This window comes from Rhopilema esculentum, chromosome 13 (assembly GCF_057945365.1).
Source record: "Rhopilema esculentum isolate cy_ngs chromosome 13, ASM5794536v1, whole genome shotgun sequence".
Taxonomy (NCBI): Eukaryota; Metazoa; Cnidaria; class Scyphozoa; order Rhizostomeae; family Rhizostomatidae; genus Rhopilema; species Rhopilema esculentum.
Window position 1 is genome coordinate 1,957,133 of NC_142827.1, and position 17,331 is coordinate 1,974,463.

Below are 17,331 nucleotides of genomic sequence, written 5' to 3' on the forward strand. Positions count from 1 at the left end.
CTATATAACAACCATCCAAGCCCGGTTTACAGACTAACTATGGACGGAAGATGAGAAGTTCAATGGAAAGCATTTGATGGAAAGCATATATTTCTCATGAACTTAAACACTATAAAATACACATTTAACATTGCATCTCATTTTGATTTCATTCATTTACAAAATGGATTGTGTAACAGAAAAGGTGTAAGGTCAAAAGAGAAAATATTAAAAATGGATACCTTTACTGACACTTGCAACACACAACTCTAAAAATACATGAAATCGTTTGTTTTTTTTACTATCCATGTTGAAATAACCAATGATTATTGCCTGTTTAAAGAAAAATATAAAGTATAAATATATTGTAAAAAAGCTCGTTAACCCCACAAGCATTTATTTTCAAGGACCTTTGAAGTAATTTGTAACAGCGACAAAAGGCCAGCAATGCATGCTTGAAATAATTCACAGGCAAAACAATGGATATATTTGCTGCAGGTTTTTTTTTTGATTGCAGAAACTTTCTTTTTTACAAGGAAAAGTGCTAAATTGTATGTTTTAGGAAGTGTCACCAAAGAAACAATAAAAACAACCTGTTGTTTCCATAAGCGTAAGGGATATATGGGCTGGGAAAGCTGCAGCCCCCCAATCAGGTAACTTTATTGCAGTTCTATCTCAACGAAGCAACAATATTCAGGCAAGACCCATGGTAAGTACCCCTAAATTTTTGCATCCACTACATCCTTGGGTGGAGTAGCTTTCTAAACTTGAAGACACATGAAAAATACACAACTTGATATCAAGATATCACTTAAGGACACATTTATAATATATGTTGAAATTCATGGATTCCTTTAGACATCAGAAGAACTTACTGAGCACAATAATTGGAGTGGATAAAACTCAATAAAAAGGGATCTTCATTTATAACATTAAGCCATGGTCACGCCTAAACTGTGTGAATAGTCACAATTTAGCACATGCTTTATCTCTCCAAAACAAAATATGGCACTACAATTATAAAGGTTTAATTCAAAACTGAGCAATACTTACTTTTATTCTATTTTTCAGCATTTTTCACATTCATGTGGGTTTTTTATAAGACAAATGCCACTTTTTAATATACAATTAAAGATCTTTGCTCATGCAAAGTTTTGAAATCATGATTCATGTTTATCCTGAAATCATGAAAAAAATCCTTTGACATGGTTGAAAGTGAAATATTCTCACCTCATTGGATGATAAAATTTCTTGTAATTTTTGTTCATTTCCAATGTAATGAAATGGCCTTTGAATACTCTGAAGAAAATTCACCTACAATGGGAATGATACAATAAGTTAAAATCCCATACATAGAATAAAACACAGCAAGAATCAGACAGATTTATTGGCATACAAATAACAAATAAGGGAATGTTTTGATATGGGAACAGCACTGTGGATTTTGTAGTCATTGTGGGAGAAGGTAAAGAGGAGGGGCAAATAGCCTGTAAGTCTGACATCCTCCTGTTGACATTCAGTCATTTGCTACCTTTTTAAGTGGAAATACTCATTAAAATATTTCCTTGGAATTCCAAGCCATACAATTAATAACATCCTCATAATATGTAACCTAATACCAAGCATTCAATGAAATTTTTTTGGCATATTGAAGTGACATTTGTGCCCAACCTTTTTTCTCTGTGTGATTACCTTGGCATTATTACACTTAGAATTACAGAAAACTGACAATCTTGGTGTAAAGCCTGACAGCCCGGTCAGAGCAGGTTTTTCAACTTCACACAGGGAACATTTGTAAATACTTAATTTACAATAAGATTCATTCTGTTGGGTCAGAAAACACCCCTTTCTCATCTATAATGTATGTCATACGAAAATTGCAATTACATTTTGAAGATAACATTATCAATTATGCCACCAGTCACATCTAAGATCTAAGATTAATGCAGAAAGGAAAATAAGATACCAGCAAAAACACTTACAATTCTCCATGCGTCAGGAGGCTCCAGAAATTCAACTGGTGGATAATTAGTATGGTATGCAAAGAACTTTGGGAATTCATGAAGTGAGAAATTTTGTTTGCAGCTTCCAACCCAGCAATTGATTGCAATGAAATCAACCTGTATGAAGAGGACAAGAAATAAGGTAAGATTTAGGATATGCAAGCAGTACATTGTAAGTGACAATCTGTGCTTGATGGATTTAGTGGCCAAAAAAGTCAAAGGTCTGTGGACACTGGGCAAACAGGCTTGTTTCTAACTAATTACCAACAATTGTGTTTTACATATTTGCAGTATCATTATTTCTACTCTTAGTGAGCAAAAGTACTGCACAGGTTTGACAAATCAGCAATGGCAACTTCGTTGTTGCAAACAACATGGTGATCAAGATTCAAACCATTTTTGTTAATCAAACAGGCATCTTTTTATAGTTAAAAACCAATTAAACCAAACTTCAAACCATTGGCAACTCTTTTAATTTTAAAATTGAAAAATGTTATTTTTCTTAAAAGTAAACAATATCGATTTCTTATTGGACAGTCTCACAGCTTTGAAACCTTTGTGAGAGTTGCTAAAACTTTATCAAAATGTTTAGTAACAGGTTCTGTTAATTGCTACATTATAGGTTCAGAAAGACATTTGCAAGATCACATTTAGTCATTGGAGTGCAGTCCTGGTAATCTGAAATTTGGCGGTGTGCTGGTAATTGCAGGCCTTGAAAAGTTTAGGCGTGCAATGGCGTGCGATCAATAAAATAGAGACCTTACAATTTTTATTGAATTAGAATGTGTGTACCACTGCTTGAAAAAGCGTATGAGGTTTTCGTAAAACCAAAAAGGTTTCATGGAATTTTAGAAGAAGTTTCTTGAAAACAAAATAATTTAACAAAAAGGATACAAGTTTAGGCTCTGTTGCCATTACTCTGTTTCCGTATGAGAACAGATTCAAGTGAATCTGTTTTAGAATTTGAGTTTCATTAATACGCCCAAAAACGGTGTCATCAGATACCAAACCGAAGTTATTCAAAAACGCGGTTTAAAGTGGAGTCATCCGAGAACAGAATCATTTGAATATGCGTCGTTATATTGGGAACAGCGAAGACAGAGGCATTCAAAAACGGAGTCATTCAATCTCAGTTTCAAAAAGAGCTCAAGCTAAGGATATGATAACAGACAAATATGGAGTAATTGAAACACCCACGTTATTGTTTTGACCAAAACAGAGTGGCCCGGGGCAATGTGTTCAAGAAAATAAGAAAAGAACGCAGAGAGAGAACGGAGACATACAATAACGGAGTAATGGAAAAACGGAGTAATGGAAACCGGGCCTAATGGAAACGAATTAAAAAGTTAAAATGCCTCCGGGAATGCCATCAATATAACCCACACAAAAGAAATTAAAAATTATTTCAGAGAAAATAAACAAGAAAAAAAGAAAAAAACAAAAGAGAAAAAGAATAGTAAATCAAAACGTGGAACTGGGCGTGCGATAGAAAGCACGCCTCGGGAGTTCTAGGTGTGTGTGGAGGTGTGTGCGTACGATCGCACGCCTAATATTACCAGGACTGGGAGTGCCAAACTGGTGGCCTTGTATTTGGTGGAAAGTGACATATTTTCTAGCACTTTATTATGTTGACTCTTTTGCAGCTATTGAGGCACTTAAGTGTACCTGTTTATCGCAGGAATTTAGGACTTTTTATTCATTGAGAAGATAAAAAGTTGATTCAAGCAATTTGGAGCATTATTTGTTCCCTTACCAGCATCGCAATTGGTTGGAAAAGATGGGCTTGATGATTTGTGACACATTTCATTGATTGAATTCTGATGGAATTTATCACAAAGCAGCTGCTGCCATTAGGCCCAGTGCAGCTCCAAAAATTTCCGACCAAAAAGTTTAGCATATTCTCCAATAACAGTAAGGAAAATGAACAGTTCTAGACACCAAACCATAAAGTAAGTTTCCCCAAGTTAATTTTTATAAGATATCGCAAATTGGTGCAAAGACAAAGTTTTTGATTGCATGTGTTTCACAGGTACTTTGATCATCATAGCTCAATTTTGGTGTTTTTGCAAATGTTGATATTGTTTAGAAATACCTAGACAAAATTAAGAATATTCTTGCATTTGCTACTTTTAGCATCAAACCTTGTTAAATTTTCCAATATATTCTAACTAAAAAGTCATCTTATAACTTTTATGAAACTTTCTGTTGCCATTTGAATTTTGGTTTGCAAAAGAATTTTGCCACAGTGCTGCCATTTCTGTCTCAGCCTGTGCAATACTTTAGCCCACTATCTCTAATACCACCTTTTCCTGTGAGGATAATTTTACTGTCATAACACTGCCTATAAACCACAACAAAGTGTTAATGCTAACACAAGACATTATCCTCAAAACACTGCCTTGCTGATAAAATACATACAGACAAGACTTATAGATAACATTCAAAGATAATTTAACAGATAACTATTATATCAAATTCAGAAATCATATCCTATGTTAAGCACTAATTTGATTATAAAATGATACTTACAGTTTGACTAAGAAATTTTGCAGCTTGACCCATTTGAGGCACTATTTTTCTGGACTGAGCACACCATGGTGCATAGTATACCACAAACCTCAGATCAGTGGTTTTTAGAATGTTGCCTAATGAATCAAGTGAGCCATCATAAATGTCTTGCACATAACTACCAACTGGAAACATTTGCATCTGATTTATTGGAAAATTCCTTGTTGCTAATGTAACACTGAAATGAAAACAGAGATCAAGAAAATCATGCTTGCCTTCCAACAAAGCTAAGAGCATATTTTGTTTTGTGTAATTTGGTTGTGATTTTAACAGAAAAATAACTGTTCAATTCACATTAGCTCATTGATTACAAAACATTGAGTTGAACTATTTTCAGCCTGTCTTTTTAATAAATGAATGCCCAAAAACACTGGGGACTGCCTTTGTCATTATGCTTTAGATGACGAATCTTCCTGACTTCAGTTTCAATTATCAAACTTCACGATCATATCAAGAAATGGAGATGACTATGAATTCTTAAGCTTTGAGATTCTTGATTCTTGAGCTTTGAGCTTTGAGATTTGAGATCTTTTGTTCACAATGAAGTTAAGATGCATATCAATGTAGAGATAACAGTCAAAGGTGCAACAAATGATGGTCCTATGATGGACTACTAGGTTTGTTATGTATATCATCTGATCAAGTACTGTGTATTGTAAATAAATCTAAAAATGCACAATGCTTCAACATTGCTTGAATCTACTTCATGCTAACGAGCATCAGTTTAGAAACAGATCTATTCACTTTGCCAATAACAAATACCAATAACAATAGCAAATTATCTTCTTGGTGCACACAAAACTATAAAACTGTGCTATCTCCTTGTGCAAACAAGTTGTAGAATTACTTTCTTGCATGGTATTAACCAAAACTTACAGGAAATTTACACAGACAATGAAAGATAATGCATAAACAATTTGCACGAAAAATATTTCTTTTCAAAAGCAAAGATGCCTGTCAAAAATGCCAAAAAATAAGCAAGCCACTTTATCACACAAAGCAGGCTTATTTGTACAGAAACAGAGAAAACCTCATGTTGTCAAAACTGTAGGCTGCACTAAGAAATGGGCTGGCAATACCTGGCAAGCTAAGAGAAAGGTTTCTGATATGGCACTCAATCTAAGTACACCAAAGTCCCTTTGTTAAGTACACCAAAGTACTGGAAATTACAAAGTACACCAAAGTACATTCATCCAGTACTGCCCAGGGTGGAATCCATGTAACTTATGCCAGAGATATCTGGTATGGACTTCATAAATTCCTTGGTGTCCTATCTTAAAATGAAGAAAAAATACTGTGTTGGCCTAAAGGTGGGTGGGTTTTCTGCCTGTGCTTGGACCAGCACATGAATTATCCCTGACTTTTAAATAACCATCGCTGATAAATATGATTAATAGTTTCTGTTATGCATTGTATCATGCAGCTTTTGGTGTAACAGACAGCTTTTGGCATTAGCATTAAGATGCAGAACCTTTAGCACATCTTCATAATTTACTAGCCAATATCCTGCATGAGGTTTACATGGCTTATACCCAGGAGCACTACAGTTTGAGGCTCATCATGATGTAAAGTTGTTTCTATTTCAGTAAAAATACAACAGTAATCTTCATTTGCAGTACTCCAGATGTAATACTGCATGACTATTTAACCCCAGCAGCAATTTTAACAGTACAAAACAATAAAAAGCAAATCAAGGTATTAAAAATCTGCCATTCAAAGACAATTTGGTGATGTTAGCTAAAAACAAAAAGCCCTCCAGAGGCCACGCCCCTACACTATCCTATCACAAACTGGTTTGCTTTGCTCACAATTTTTCTTTACTAGATTCATATTATTTTGCGTGCCAGCCTCCACTACTGCAAAATATTGTATAATATTCAAGAGATCATGAACAATTGGTAGATATTCTTACAAAATTTCAGCTTTGAAATATAAGGTATTCATTATGGCAAAAGCATTGTACTATTTGTATTTTCCTTGCTAGTGAATAGGCAGTGGTCTGAGATACTAACACCTGTGCACCAAAAGTAAATAATGGATCATCACACTTTCAGTTACAAATTATTAGTTAGAAATATTTTACCGAGAGCAGGTCCACCAAAACATCACAGTGCAAAAACCAAAAATAAATCCAAATACACACGGATGTCTCATGATGCAAACAATAAATCTGGGCACCACTCTCTCACAAGGGTCCAACATTTCTCCTCTAACTTCCAGGCTACATCGCGACTTAGCATCAATGTCGTGTTGCTTCCAAGGTGAAGTCATTATGGCCCCGCCTCCTTCTCAGGTTGAAATCGAGGGTGTGGAAACAGACCTTCCAATTCACATGAATATTGCTATCATGGCTACACTAAATGTTGTTAGATTGACAAGTCGATTACTCTTACCAAGCAAACATGGATGCAGGTTAGTTTTATACAGCTTCTATTTTTCCACATTTTCTCCTTTTTTAAATCGAAAATGATACAAATCTGTGTTTAGATCCTGATTCCTGACGCCGCAAAAATTTGTCCAAAGCAGTTCCAGTAAATTAGAGCACTATGGAATTAGGGGTGTAGGTCACAGCTGGTTTAAATCGTACTTAGATAATAGAACTCAAATTGTTACTGTGAATGGTGAGAACTCTACAGAATTGAAAATTAATTGTGGTGTCCCTCAAGGAAGCATATTAGGCCCCCTCCTCTTCTTGCTTTACATTAATGATATTTACAACTCCTCCGAAGTCCTTGATTTTCGTCTCTTTGCTGATGACACAAATATTTTATTTGCTGATAAAAGCCTAGATACATTTGAACAAACAGTCAATTATGAAATGAAAAATGTTTCTGAATGGCTTCTAGCTAATAAGTTATCACTCAATGTAGCTAAATCAAATTTTCTCATAATAAGACCTCGTAAAAATAATAGAATTGTAAATCTAAAAATAAATGACGAAAATCTAAAACAAGAAACCTCCTCAAAATACCTTGGTGTATTAATTGATGACAAACTTAACTGGAAACACCACATAAACCAATTAAATACCAAAATATCTAAAAGTATTGGTATCCTTTATAAATTAAGACATTTTATACCAAAAAGCACCCTTGTAACACTATACAACTCTTTTATTCAATCTCATGCTCTTTATGGACTTCTTAACTGGGGCTGTGCTAATAAGACTACTCTCGAACCATTGAAAATAACCCTACGTAAAGCTGTCAGAGTAATAGATTTTGCTTCTTTGCTGCTTCTTACACAGCTCACACAGAGCCAATCTTTAAACGTTTCAAGTTATTAAACCTAGAAATTCTATACAAGCTCGAAACAGCGAAATTTATGTTTCAAATCAACAGGAAAATCATAGTTTCAAAAAAAACTTCCTGACATTCGATGGGGTTAAGCATTGGAACTCCTTGCCAATTGAACTAAAGAATATCCGCAACAAAAATGCCTTTAAAAAGATGATGAAACTATACCTTTTACAGAACTCCTAAGCCATAAGAATTTGTTCTACTTTTTTAAACATATCCCTAACCAGTGAAATTTACCAGCCTACCGGTGTGGATTTCATAATTTGCATTCCTTGGCGTACTGGTGTATAATGAAGGAAAATAATGTGGGTGGGTTTGCTGCCTATGTTTGGGCCACTGTATAACTTATAGACAACCAGTGGTTATGAAAATGATGATAAATAGTTTCTATCATACAATTATGAAGTATTTGTTTGCATGATGAGGCAAATGTACAATATTATCAAGTGTTAGCACAGAAAAAAATGTCATATTTAGTTTCCACCTTAAATACTGTTGCTTACAGCTAATTGTGTCAAAGAGATTCCATTTCCAAAAATAATAAATACTGAGAGAAGAAGATAATTTTGAAAATATGTGGCTAAAATAATGACTTTAATTGTATTAATTAATGAAAGACTTTGAGTTTTTAGACAAAGTCTAATTTATAAAATGTTTTTTATTTCAGGTGTTTAAGTTCAATAGCAGCTCAAGCAAAAGATGTTCCCAAGGTTCAAGCAAAAAGAAAGCAAAAAGTGTAAGAAAATGTCTTGTAGAAAGTTATAATACTTACAAATAAAAATATATTCTTTGAAAACATGAAGACACCAACCTTGTGATCTGTCACATGGATCATTTCTCCAGATTGTCTAAATGCCTTCTACTGAGCACAATCTGCTTCCAGGGAAACTTGATTTTGTGCCCTATGATAACATAAAGCATACTTATTGATGATTGTGTTTTAACATTTTTTAGCCCCAAGTTGAAGGCTTAAAGTAAAGGCTTGATCAGATAATTTCTTCTTTAATATTTTGCAGTACAGTCTGACATGTTGCTAGAATGTTCATTAGCATTTTTCTTGAAGGAACTGTTTTTCATTGTGTTTGTTGACGGTGGTCATTTGAGTGAATATGATGACATACTGTAGGCTTGTTTGCTTCAGAATATGATCTATCGTGCGAGGATTGCTAGAGGCGCTGACTACAGACCAAAGGGTCTGTGGTTCGAGTCCCTGGCATGATCAAACTTTCACCCAGAGTGGGGAGAGTCGCCAGCTCTCTGTAATTCCAGGCATAGGAATCATGAGGTATGGTCACATCGAGAGGAAGGACCAGGACACTGCTCAATAAGCATAAGCTTGTTAGTGTCCTAAAAACTACATTGGGATGCTAGGTAGAAACAAATACAAACAAATACAAAATACCTTACCTGCACATGGTTGTTGAAACCTTTTTAATATCCATGTTTATCATAAATATAAAGAAATATACATTATTTGTGTTGATGTTAAAAGGTTTATAGATGGTTTCCTTCTGGCTTGAAGTATTTTTAACAAAAAATACTGAGGGTTACCTTGTAGTGCTCAAATGTTTATTACAAGTACTGTGATGTGGTGTCTAATAAGCCTGACTGGATCTGTGATGGAGCGGTAGATGGCATCTATGATGTTTACTTTTCTCCAAAGTATGAGAAAGACTCATTGAACTTCTCTTTTGACTGAGTCACAAACTCTGCAATTATCTGAAAGCATGACACTGCTCTTTTTATTTTTTTGGCTGCAGGTGCTGCATTTTTATGGTTTGGGGCCCTTTTTCATGTAAGTTGAACCCATAAGACAGGTGTCAAAATCCATTGGACTGCGCTTGTTGGTCTTGTTTCTAGGGAAGTGTAGCACTATTATTTTCTCATCAAAATGATTAATAGCTTCTGACTAGGATGCAGTCAGTCTGGGCTGTTTTCCAACTGGAGGTGCTTGCACGTTAACCAGTTGAACCATCAAAAGGTGGTGTTGCTGGATGATGGCTGGGTAGTTTGATAGCAAATGTCATTAGAGTTGTGCTTTCAAAGTTGAAGATAAATCAGCAAATCTACTTTGAATTGTTATTTAGTATTTCTAAGATTTCTTTGCTGATTCTTAAAGGAGAACTGACACGCAAAAATAAGTTTGGCTAAAACGGTAGTTTGTGACAAGCAAATTCCAGGATCGAAAAATTTTTTTAAATCACAGTTACCGTTTTTGAAATACAGGCGTTTTAAGTTGAGAAACGACAATTGTTCCGACAACTTGAGACTCGAGGCGAAAATCGTCACGAGTGGGCGATCATCTTTGACGTCACAAGTGACATGTTCTCAGCAAGTATTGTGTTTCTCAATAGAAACCTTTAACAAAATGCTGCGGACAAATGTTTATTTTGTGCATGTGAAAGGAGCTAATTTTGCATTTTTGACACATAATTGACTTTTTCAATGGTTTGGGGCTCTGAATCGGAGTTTTATTACACTGATTTCGAGACAAATGGAGAGTTTAAGCCGTCTGAGTTTTTGCTACCAACCAGCGCTGCCGCTTGGGCAGACAGTCGTCCCATGGCTCAATAGTGACGATGTTATGAACAAAGAACCGACTGGAAGTACAAACTGATATGGAAATTCTGTTAAAACAATGCTATTGCTACAATCTAAATGAGATCAGATATCGTGAAACTAGAATTTCATTTCAGATTGAGGCTTCTTTGTCCAGACTGCTTTGTCTGTATGGCCTAATTCACTGAAATGCCTATGATGCCCTAAACGGAACTGCAAGTTATTCATTATTAGTGTAGCATTCTATGATTGTTTTTCAATGTTTCAAACGAGTTAACTGAATAGTGATATTAAATAGTAAAGGCGGGTTAAAAGTCGACTTGTGCGGATTATATGCCATTTTCACCGGATGTGAAGGTTTCAGGAACTGATAAGTTACCCCCCATGTTGCGGTTTTATTTGTAATTGTAAAAATAAAAACTTTGAAGAAACGGTATCAGTTTTCAAACAAAGTTGACTCTTTTTTTCACAAGCTTTGAGGTTCTTTCAATGTTTCGTAGCATACTGCTTCGAAGATATCATGGCATGAAAATAAATTTTATGTGGATATTAGCGTCTTATCAGACATGTAGCTAGGATTTTCTAGCTTCTTTATACTTATAAAAGAAATGCCTGACAATTTTCAATAAAACTAAAGGGACCGTGTCAAGGTTTGTAAACAAACCAAATACACAGTTTTGCTAATTGGAATAATGGCAGATGGTGCTCTGGTACTTCAATATGTTTGATAAATTATATTTTATGAGTTTATTTGTCAAACATGGAAAGGACAATTACTATATTTCAACATTTGTATATTGATTTTCCTATTGAACCCTGGTTGTTTCACCCAAACAGCCTTCCCTCACCTGGCGTGTTGCCATGCAGGATGCCCCTTGCGACACAGCCCCTTTAATTTATCTGTTTCTCCTGATGATTTTTTTAGATTTATAAAAAATTGTGAAAACATATTCTAAAAACTCTCTTGAAACTTAAAAAAATTAACAACACCTTGATAAGCCATTTGGTATTCTCTTGATGATCTTTTTAAATTCATGAAAAGATGGCAAAAATTTACCTTTAAAAGTCTCTTGAAACTTAATCATTGATTTAAGGATTTTTGTTGCAGAGTAATTGTAACAGAAGAAGAAGCAGCCAAATTAAAAAAGCCTGCAAATTCACATTTTGTCAATCTCTCTGAGTTTGATGATGACCTTGTGAGGTAAATACACAAAAATCGAGATTTGATGAAAATTGTATTCTGCTTGTAATGTAAGTAAACACTTGTCCAAGATTCGTGTATTATAAAGTTTATTGAGCATACACAAAAATCCTTGTTATAATGTCTTAATCTTGCTTTCTGAAAACGTATAAATTTTCTAGTGATTAAAAGTGTCTTCAAGTTCTCTCAAGAACTTTTTTAGAAAGGTCTTTTTGACATTTCATTTTGAGAAAGGTCATTTATTTTAATTTTTTTGTAAATTTTTAAATTTTTTTTCTTAGCAAATTTGTCAACTGTATGATGTGGGATGGAAAAAAGGCCCTTGCAAATAATATCATGAAATCGGTGAGTAAATGATTAATAAAAACCATCTAAGTAATGTTCTAATTTTACTGGTATTGATTCAGTAGTGCCTTCCTTTGCTGGCACCTACCTAACACTTCCAAACAATAGACAGTATGGTGTCCCAACATTTCACTCAATTCATGAAAGCCTTGAACTCCCCAGGAAGTCAACTGGTGCTTCTTTGAACTTGACAATAATCATGCCCCTTATGGAACATGCCCTGGTCCCACATGTGTTTAGAATATGGAGGCACTACTTTGATTGTGTCTTGTTTCTTTCAGTTAATAAGAATCAAGTGCTTTTCTGAACTCCTTTAATCTTCTTCAATCAAGACAATTGATAGCATTGTCCATGGTAGCTGCATTACTTGGCCACCCCTTTATTCAAGGCAAATTCAGGTGTTAATAATGGTTCATGATTATTCTGCTATCAAGGTTTATTCCTACATAAGTTCTGGGTTCCAATAGCATTTTTCTAAAAATAAATTATTTTGGTAGAATCTAGGGGTTAGGTGGGTTCCGATAATACCAGAATGTGGTTTTTCAACAATCTTAGGTAATATTTTCTGTGTTTATTGGCAACAATCATGTAACTTATTTGCTTCCAATCACCAAAGTTCAGGACAACTTTTAGACCACATTTTTCATGTTCAGAAATTTCTATTAACAGGCATTTGAAAGAGTAAAAGAGATTCAAATTTCAAAGTAAGCTTTTAATAGTTTATATCCCATGTAGCTGACTTGAATTTCAAAAGTAGGGTATTTGTTGCTGTCATTCCAATGGAAAATTTATCAAAATATACTTTTTTCTGAAATATGTTGTCCATTATTTTTGATAGAATTTTTGCTACTTTTATCATTGTCTGATAATGTTTAGTGTTTCTTATGCTAAAAGGACACTTAAATTTATTGTCAATAGCATAGTATTTATAAAATTTTGTGTAAAATTTTATAAAATCAAAATTTATTTTCCTAGAGCACAAAAATCTTCAGATCCAGAGACAATTGAACTTGATCCACTAAAAATATTCAAGACAGCTGTCGAAAATTCGAAGCCTGTAATTGGATGTACAACCATGAAAAAAGGAGGGAAAAATTACTCGGTTTGTTAAGTATTGAATTTTTTATTGATGTTCATTTTATATGCTCCTCGTGAGAAACTTCGGGAAGTGCTCGTTCATTTATATTCTTATTTCTCATCAGAATTTTTGTAAGCTTTCTTATAATGCATCACAGCTTGCATCTAACGGGGCCTAACAATTGCTTTGAAGAAAGGGACACCAAGGCCCATCATGAATTGTAGTTGGGTCCCTTTTTACCACAAGCAAAAAAATTTTCGGACCTAAATGCAGAGTAGGAATATTTTAAAACTTGCTTTGCATTCCCCCTTTTCGGCGCTGATGTTTAATGATACTCGTTCGCAGACAAACTACTTTCGTAAGTCTGCCTTTAGCTTTATTTGTATGTTTCTTAAAGCAAATAACCTTATCTATGATATAATTATATACAGTGGTGTAGTTAGGAAGTTTCACAGGAGGGGCAAAAAACTGTGATTTTCAGTCAAAAATCTAACAAGCATTTTTCAATTCTTCATACATATGAACACCAGTTCAGTTCAGTTCAGTTCAGTTCAGTTCATTTCAGTTCAGTTCAGTTCAGTTCAGTTCAGTTCAGTTCAGTTCAGTTCAGTTCAGTTCAGTTCAGTTCAGTTCAGTTTTATATTCTAAAATTTCTCTACATACAATATCTTACTACAACTACATTACAAATAATTACATATAATTTTCACGCATTACATAAAATACTTATAATAACAAACAAAAAATAACAATTACGTAAGATGTTGTTTGCAGGGGAGTTTCTTTAGGAAGAACTCTATCAGTAGCTGGACTAATCGAGAAGAGAGCACCACCTTTTCTAAGGTGGTTTTGAATGTAACTGATCTTTTACATGAGTGACAGAACAATCAATTTTGCTTCAGAATCAAATTTGATAGTTCTTTTTGATTAAAAACGTTTTAAGCTTTCGACAAAAACTGATAACAGACAATGATCTTTTTGTATCTACTGGAATATTGTTCCAAAAGTCTAGCACCAAAGAAACGCACAGATCTGATACCAGATTGCAAAGTATTTTTTCGTATTAAAAAATTTCATTTTTGTGGCTTGCCGTGTACCATATTTGTGAGCATTCAACACAGATTCATAACGACATGCTAGATTCTAAAACTGCTAGGTGGAACGAAGATCGGGCTTTACCAATAATCCGAAACATGTCGCCATTATAGTTTTTTGCACAATCTGGGTTTTCTAGCAAATGCTGCCCGAAAGCATAATCGCAGGTTTTAGTTGTAATTTTAGATTTGCAAGACCAAGGTGGCTGTTCTCTTTGGGGATGGGTTTTGATCTATCTACATAAGCACGAAAAAACCGCTACTGTATAGACAAAAGGAGTTCGTTTTCACCTTAGGACTCCATTGGTAACATTCTCAATAGGCAAGCGGCACTGATTGGTCAACCTTTACAGCCATGTGCTCGTGTTTCTGATTGGCCCATTTCGATCCACAACTGGGTATATATATTTCTTAGCGTAGAGTTTTCGATCTATATTCTGACGTTTTAAACTCTGAAAAGTGTCAGACGAAAAGCTTTAGTTTACTAAATGTTTGCTTTTTTCAAAGCCATCTACTTTATTTCTTTATTTAGAACTACGTCAGGATAAATTCTTTGTCATATATTTCACTCATCCTCGAATGTTCCAATTCTCTGGGGCATGATACCCATCCCTAGCCATTTGTTTGGTATACTTTTCATTACTCTCATGAGGCTGCTTTTTCCTTTATTGTAATTTTCAAATTATTTTTCAGGTCCCTACGCCGTTGCCAGAAAGTCGCAGGAGGTTTCTTGCAATGAAATGGATTATAACAGCTGCACGTGAACAGAATGGCCCAAGAGACGCCAAAATGCATAACAAACTTGCCAAAGAATTCATTGACGCTTATTACAACGAGGTAGGCTCGAAATGTTCGTATTCAGGGGAAGTTTGCGTCTTATCCACCACCCCCTCTCCCCTATCCCGCTAATCTCTAAGCTGATAGAGCACCACTTTGATGATATAGTGAATTGACTAGTATACCCGAGCATAAATATTTTCTCCCTTTTACTGATTTGACCAACCTGGAACCAACATCTATATTTACTCATGCCATCAACCGAGAGGGCTCCTAAAAGCTTTCCTTCCATAGTCCGTCTCAGCGCCTTGTAGACTTTTTCTAAATATTTTTTTCCCTTTTACTAATTTGACCAACCTGGAACCAACATCTGTATTTACTCATGCCATCAACCGAGAGGGCTCCTAAAAGCTTTCCTTCCATAGTCCGTCTCAGCGCCTTGGAGACTTTTTCTAAATATTGTTTTTCATTTTTAAACAGGGAACTGTGATCAAGAAGAAAACTGAACTTCACAAGGTTGCGGAAGCTAATAGAGCATTTGCACATTACCGATGGTGGTGAGGCTTGTTTCTAAGAACTCGTCAACGCGAATAATTTGTGGCTGAAAGGAAAATGAACACTTGCAAGGAACTTCGTTTAATTTGTCGTCAATACAACTGGCCTGCCTTTGAAGTCATGTCTCGTGTATTCCAATTTAAATCAATTTGCTGAAGAGCTCAGCTATTAGAAATTAGCCATTTACAGTCTAAGTAACTGCAAAGTCTTATGTTTAAAAAATTGCGAAACTAGCTAGACCACGCTTACTGTAAGCGGTTTACAGTTAAGTAAAGTTGGTGAACACAATTTTCCGATAGAAGTTACCCGTATGAACAAACATTTAAAATAACCTTTTTGTCATCCATTAGAATCCATGATGAATAGCTTGTGCTGTTTGTGAATAAAGTTTTAAGGAAAGTAAATCTTTGGATTTGATAAAATGTATTGATAATGAACTCTGTAACGATAAAACTTTCTGTTTATTGATATCTTCTTTATTCCTTTTTGTCACGCTTCACAACACGTAAGGTAATATTTAAGCCAAGCGCACACTAGCGATTTTTGTCGCCAGCGACGAAGATTTTTGTCGCAGTAGTACCCGCTCGTAGCACTAAGAGCATCAGCAAGCTCAGCCACGGCTGCAGCTTTTGCCGTCTTATCGTCGTATTGTCGAAAGGATATGGCGTACAAGCAGGGTTTCTCGCGCCACAAATCGACTTAGAAATCCTCTTTATGCGTTGTCCAAGAGAACGAGCATGTTCCTGTGACCTCCATCTTGTCAATATTCTTAAAAATCAACACACTTTCCACGTGCCTTGAAAACACTTTATGATTGGCTGATCAACGAAAATTTGTTTTTGCGCCCCGCACACGATTTTCAGTTTTTAGTCGCTGGCTACAAAAATCGCCGTCGCTGGCGACAAAAATCGCTAGTGTGCGCTAGGCTTAAAGGTTGATTCATGAACCCTTCTCCATCTTGGAAGGCAGATTTAGGGGGCAACTGGGGGCAGTTGAAGCGGGTTTGGGGCCCCCTTATGGATATTTTGCGTCCCTGTAAAATAACTGACTTTTGGTATTTCTGTTGAAGAGAAAAGAAGCCCCCAGGCTCCCATTTAGAAATGAAAATTTTTATTGCACTAAAACGCTTGCCCAGAAGATCGGAGTGTCTGTACTCAGATGAAGATTAAGGACAAAATGGTTGAAACTTTTCAAGGAAAGCTTATATTTTCATTTTCCTTTAAAAAAATAACTCCCCCCCCTCTCCCACAATTCAATGTTGAATGCATGATTTTGAAGAAGAAATGATAGAACTACAAATCCAACATTGCTTCGGGGGGAAAGGGGTGATTCGAATTTACAGGGGCAAGGTAAAGTAGCAAATTACAAAAATTCCATTTTGTCTCAACATTTTGTCTGTGATTGTGGTTACATGATGAAGATGTAGCTAGATGGAAATATAATACTGTTTGACAATTATTTGGGGAAATCCAGCCCCCCCCCCCCCCCCACCCCAGCCTTCCATCCCGCTTCCGACGGCCCTGTTTTGGCAAGAGTGTCTGGCTATTTACATGTTCTGCAACTTATATTGTAACTTCAGTCTCGAACTAGGAAATTTAAAATTTATATGAATTTTTCATGACTCGTTCTGTTCGTTGACAAAGAATCATTGCAGAGTTTAGCTTTCTAAAAGATGGAATCGATTGCAAGTAATCTGACAGTTCTAGTAAATCTCTCTTCTAATGCAACCAATTATGTACAATTCATCAAATCTGTATAATAAAAGTCTAAGTATCGTCACCTTCATCATAGTTAATTAAGCTCAAGCATTTCGAGAAGAGTTTCCTGAATTATGAAGTTTGAATAATGACTCTGGAATCATAATACTCATTGA

General features: G+C 35.3%; 2 protein-coding genes across 3 annotated transcripts in view; one reads left to right on the forward strand and one right to left on the reverse strand.

Annotated features, from left to right (window-relative positions):
- The window catches only part of LOC135692043 (thioredoxin domain-containing protein 11), a 25,685-nt gene extending 18,784 nt beyond the window's left edge, over positions 1-6,901 (reverse strand). The window contains exons 1-5 of one of the 2 annotated variants that reach the window (XM_065210059.2): positions 6,634-6,901; positions 4,512-4,728; positions 1,962-2,099; positions 1,210-1,293; positions 222-312 (exon numbers count right to left, since the gene is read on the reverse strand). In XM_065210059.2, coding sequence (XP_065066131.2) covers positions 222-312; positions 1,210-1,293; positions 1,962-2,099; positions 4,512-4,728; positions 6,634-6,821 — 718 coding nt within the window. In that variant the 5' untranslated portion in view covers positions 6,822-6,901. The remainder of the gene's footprint in view (positions 1-221; positions 313-1,209; positions 1,294-1,961; positions 2,100-4,511; positions 4,729-6,633) is intronic. The other variant, XM_089112237.1, reaches the window with a different exon arrangement.
- On the forward strand, positions 6,808-15,926 carry LOC148958592 (uncharacterized). Its single transcript, XM_089112239.1, has 8 exons — positions 6,808-6,962; positions 8,517-8,585; positions 11,517-11,609; positions 11,891-11,954; positions 12,624-12,658; positions 12,930-13,056; positions 14,820-14,963; positions 15,384-15,926. The coding sequence occupies exons 1-8, from the start codon at positions 6,823-6,825 to the stop codon at positions 15,462-15,464; spliced, it is 753 nt and encodes a 250-aa protein (XP_088968365.1). The 5' UTR covers positions 6,808-6,822; the 3' UTR covers positions 15,465-15,926.
- Positions 15,927-17,331: the final 1,405 nt, after the last annotated feature.

Coding starts and splice junctions, on each gene's coding strand:
- LOC148958592 (XM_089112239.1), top strand. CDS start 6,823: ATGGCCCCGCCTCCTTCTCAGGTTGAAATCGAGGGTGTGGAAACAGAC. Junction 8,586..11,516: donor GCAAAAAGAAAGCAAAAAGT/GTAAGAAAATGT, acceptor TTTTTGTTGCAG/AGTAATTGTAACAGAAGAAG. Junction 12,659..12,929: donor AAAGAGATTCAAATTTCAAA/GTAAGCTTTTAA, acceptor TTATTTTCCTAG/AGCACAAAAATCTTCAGATC.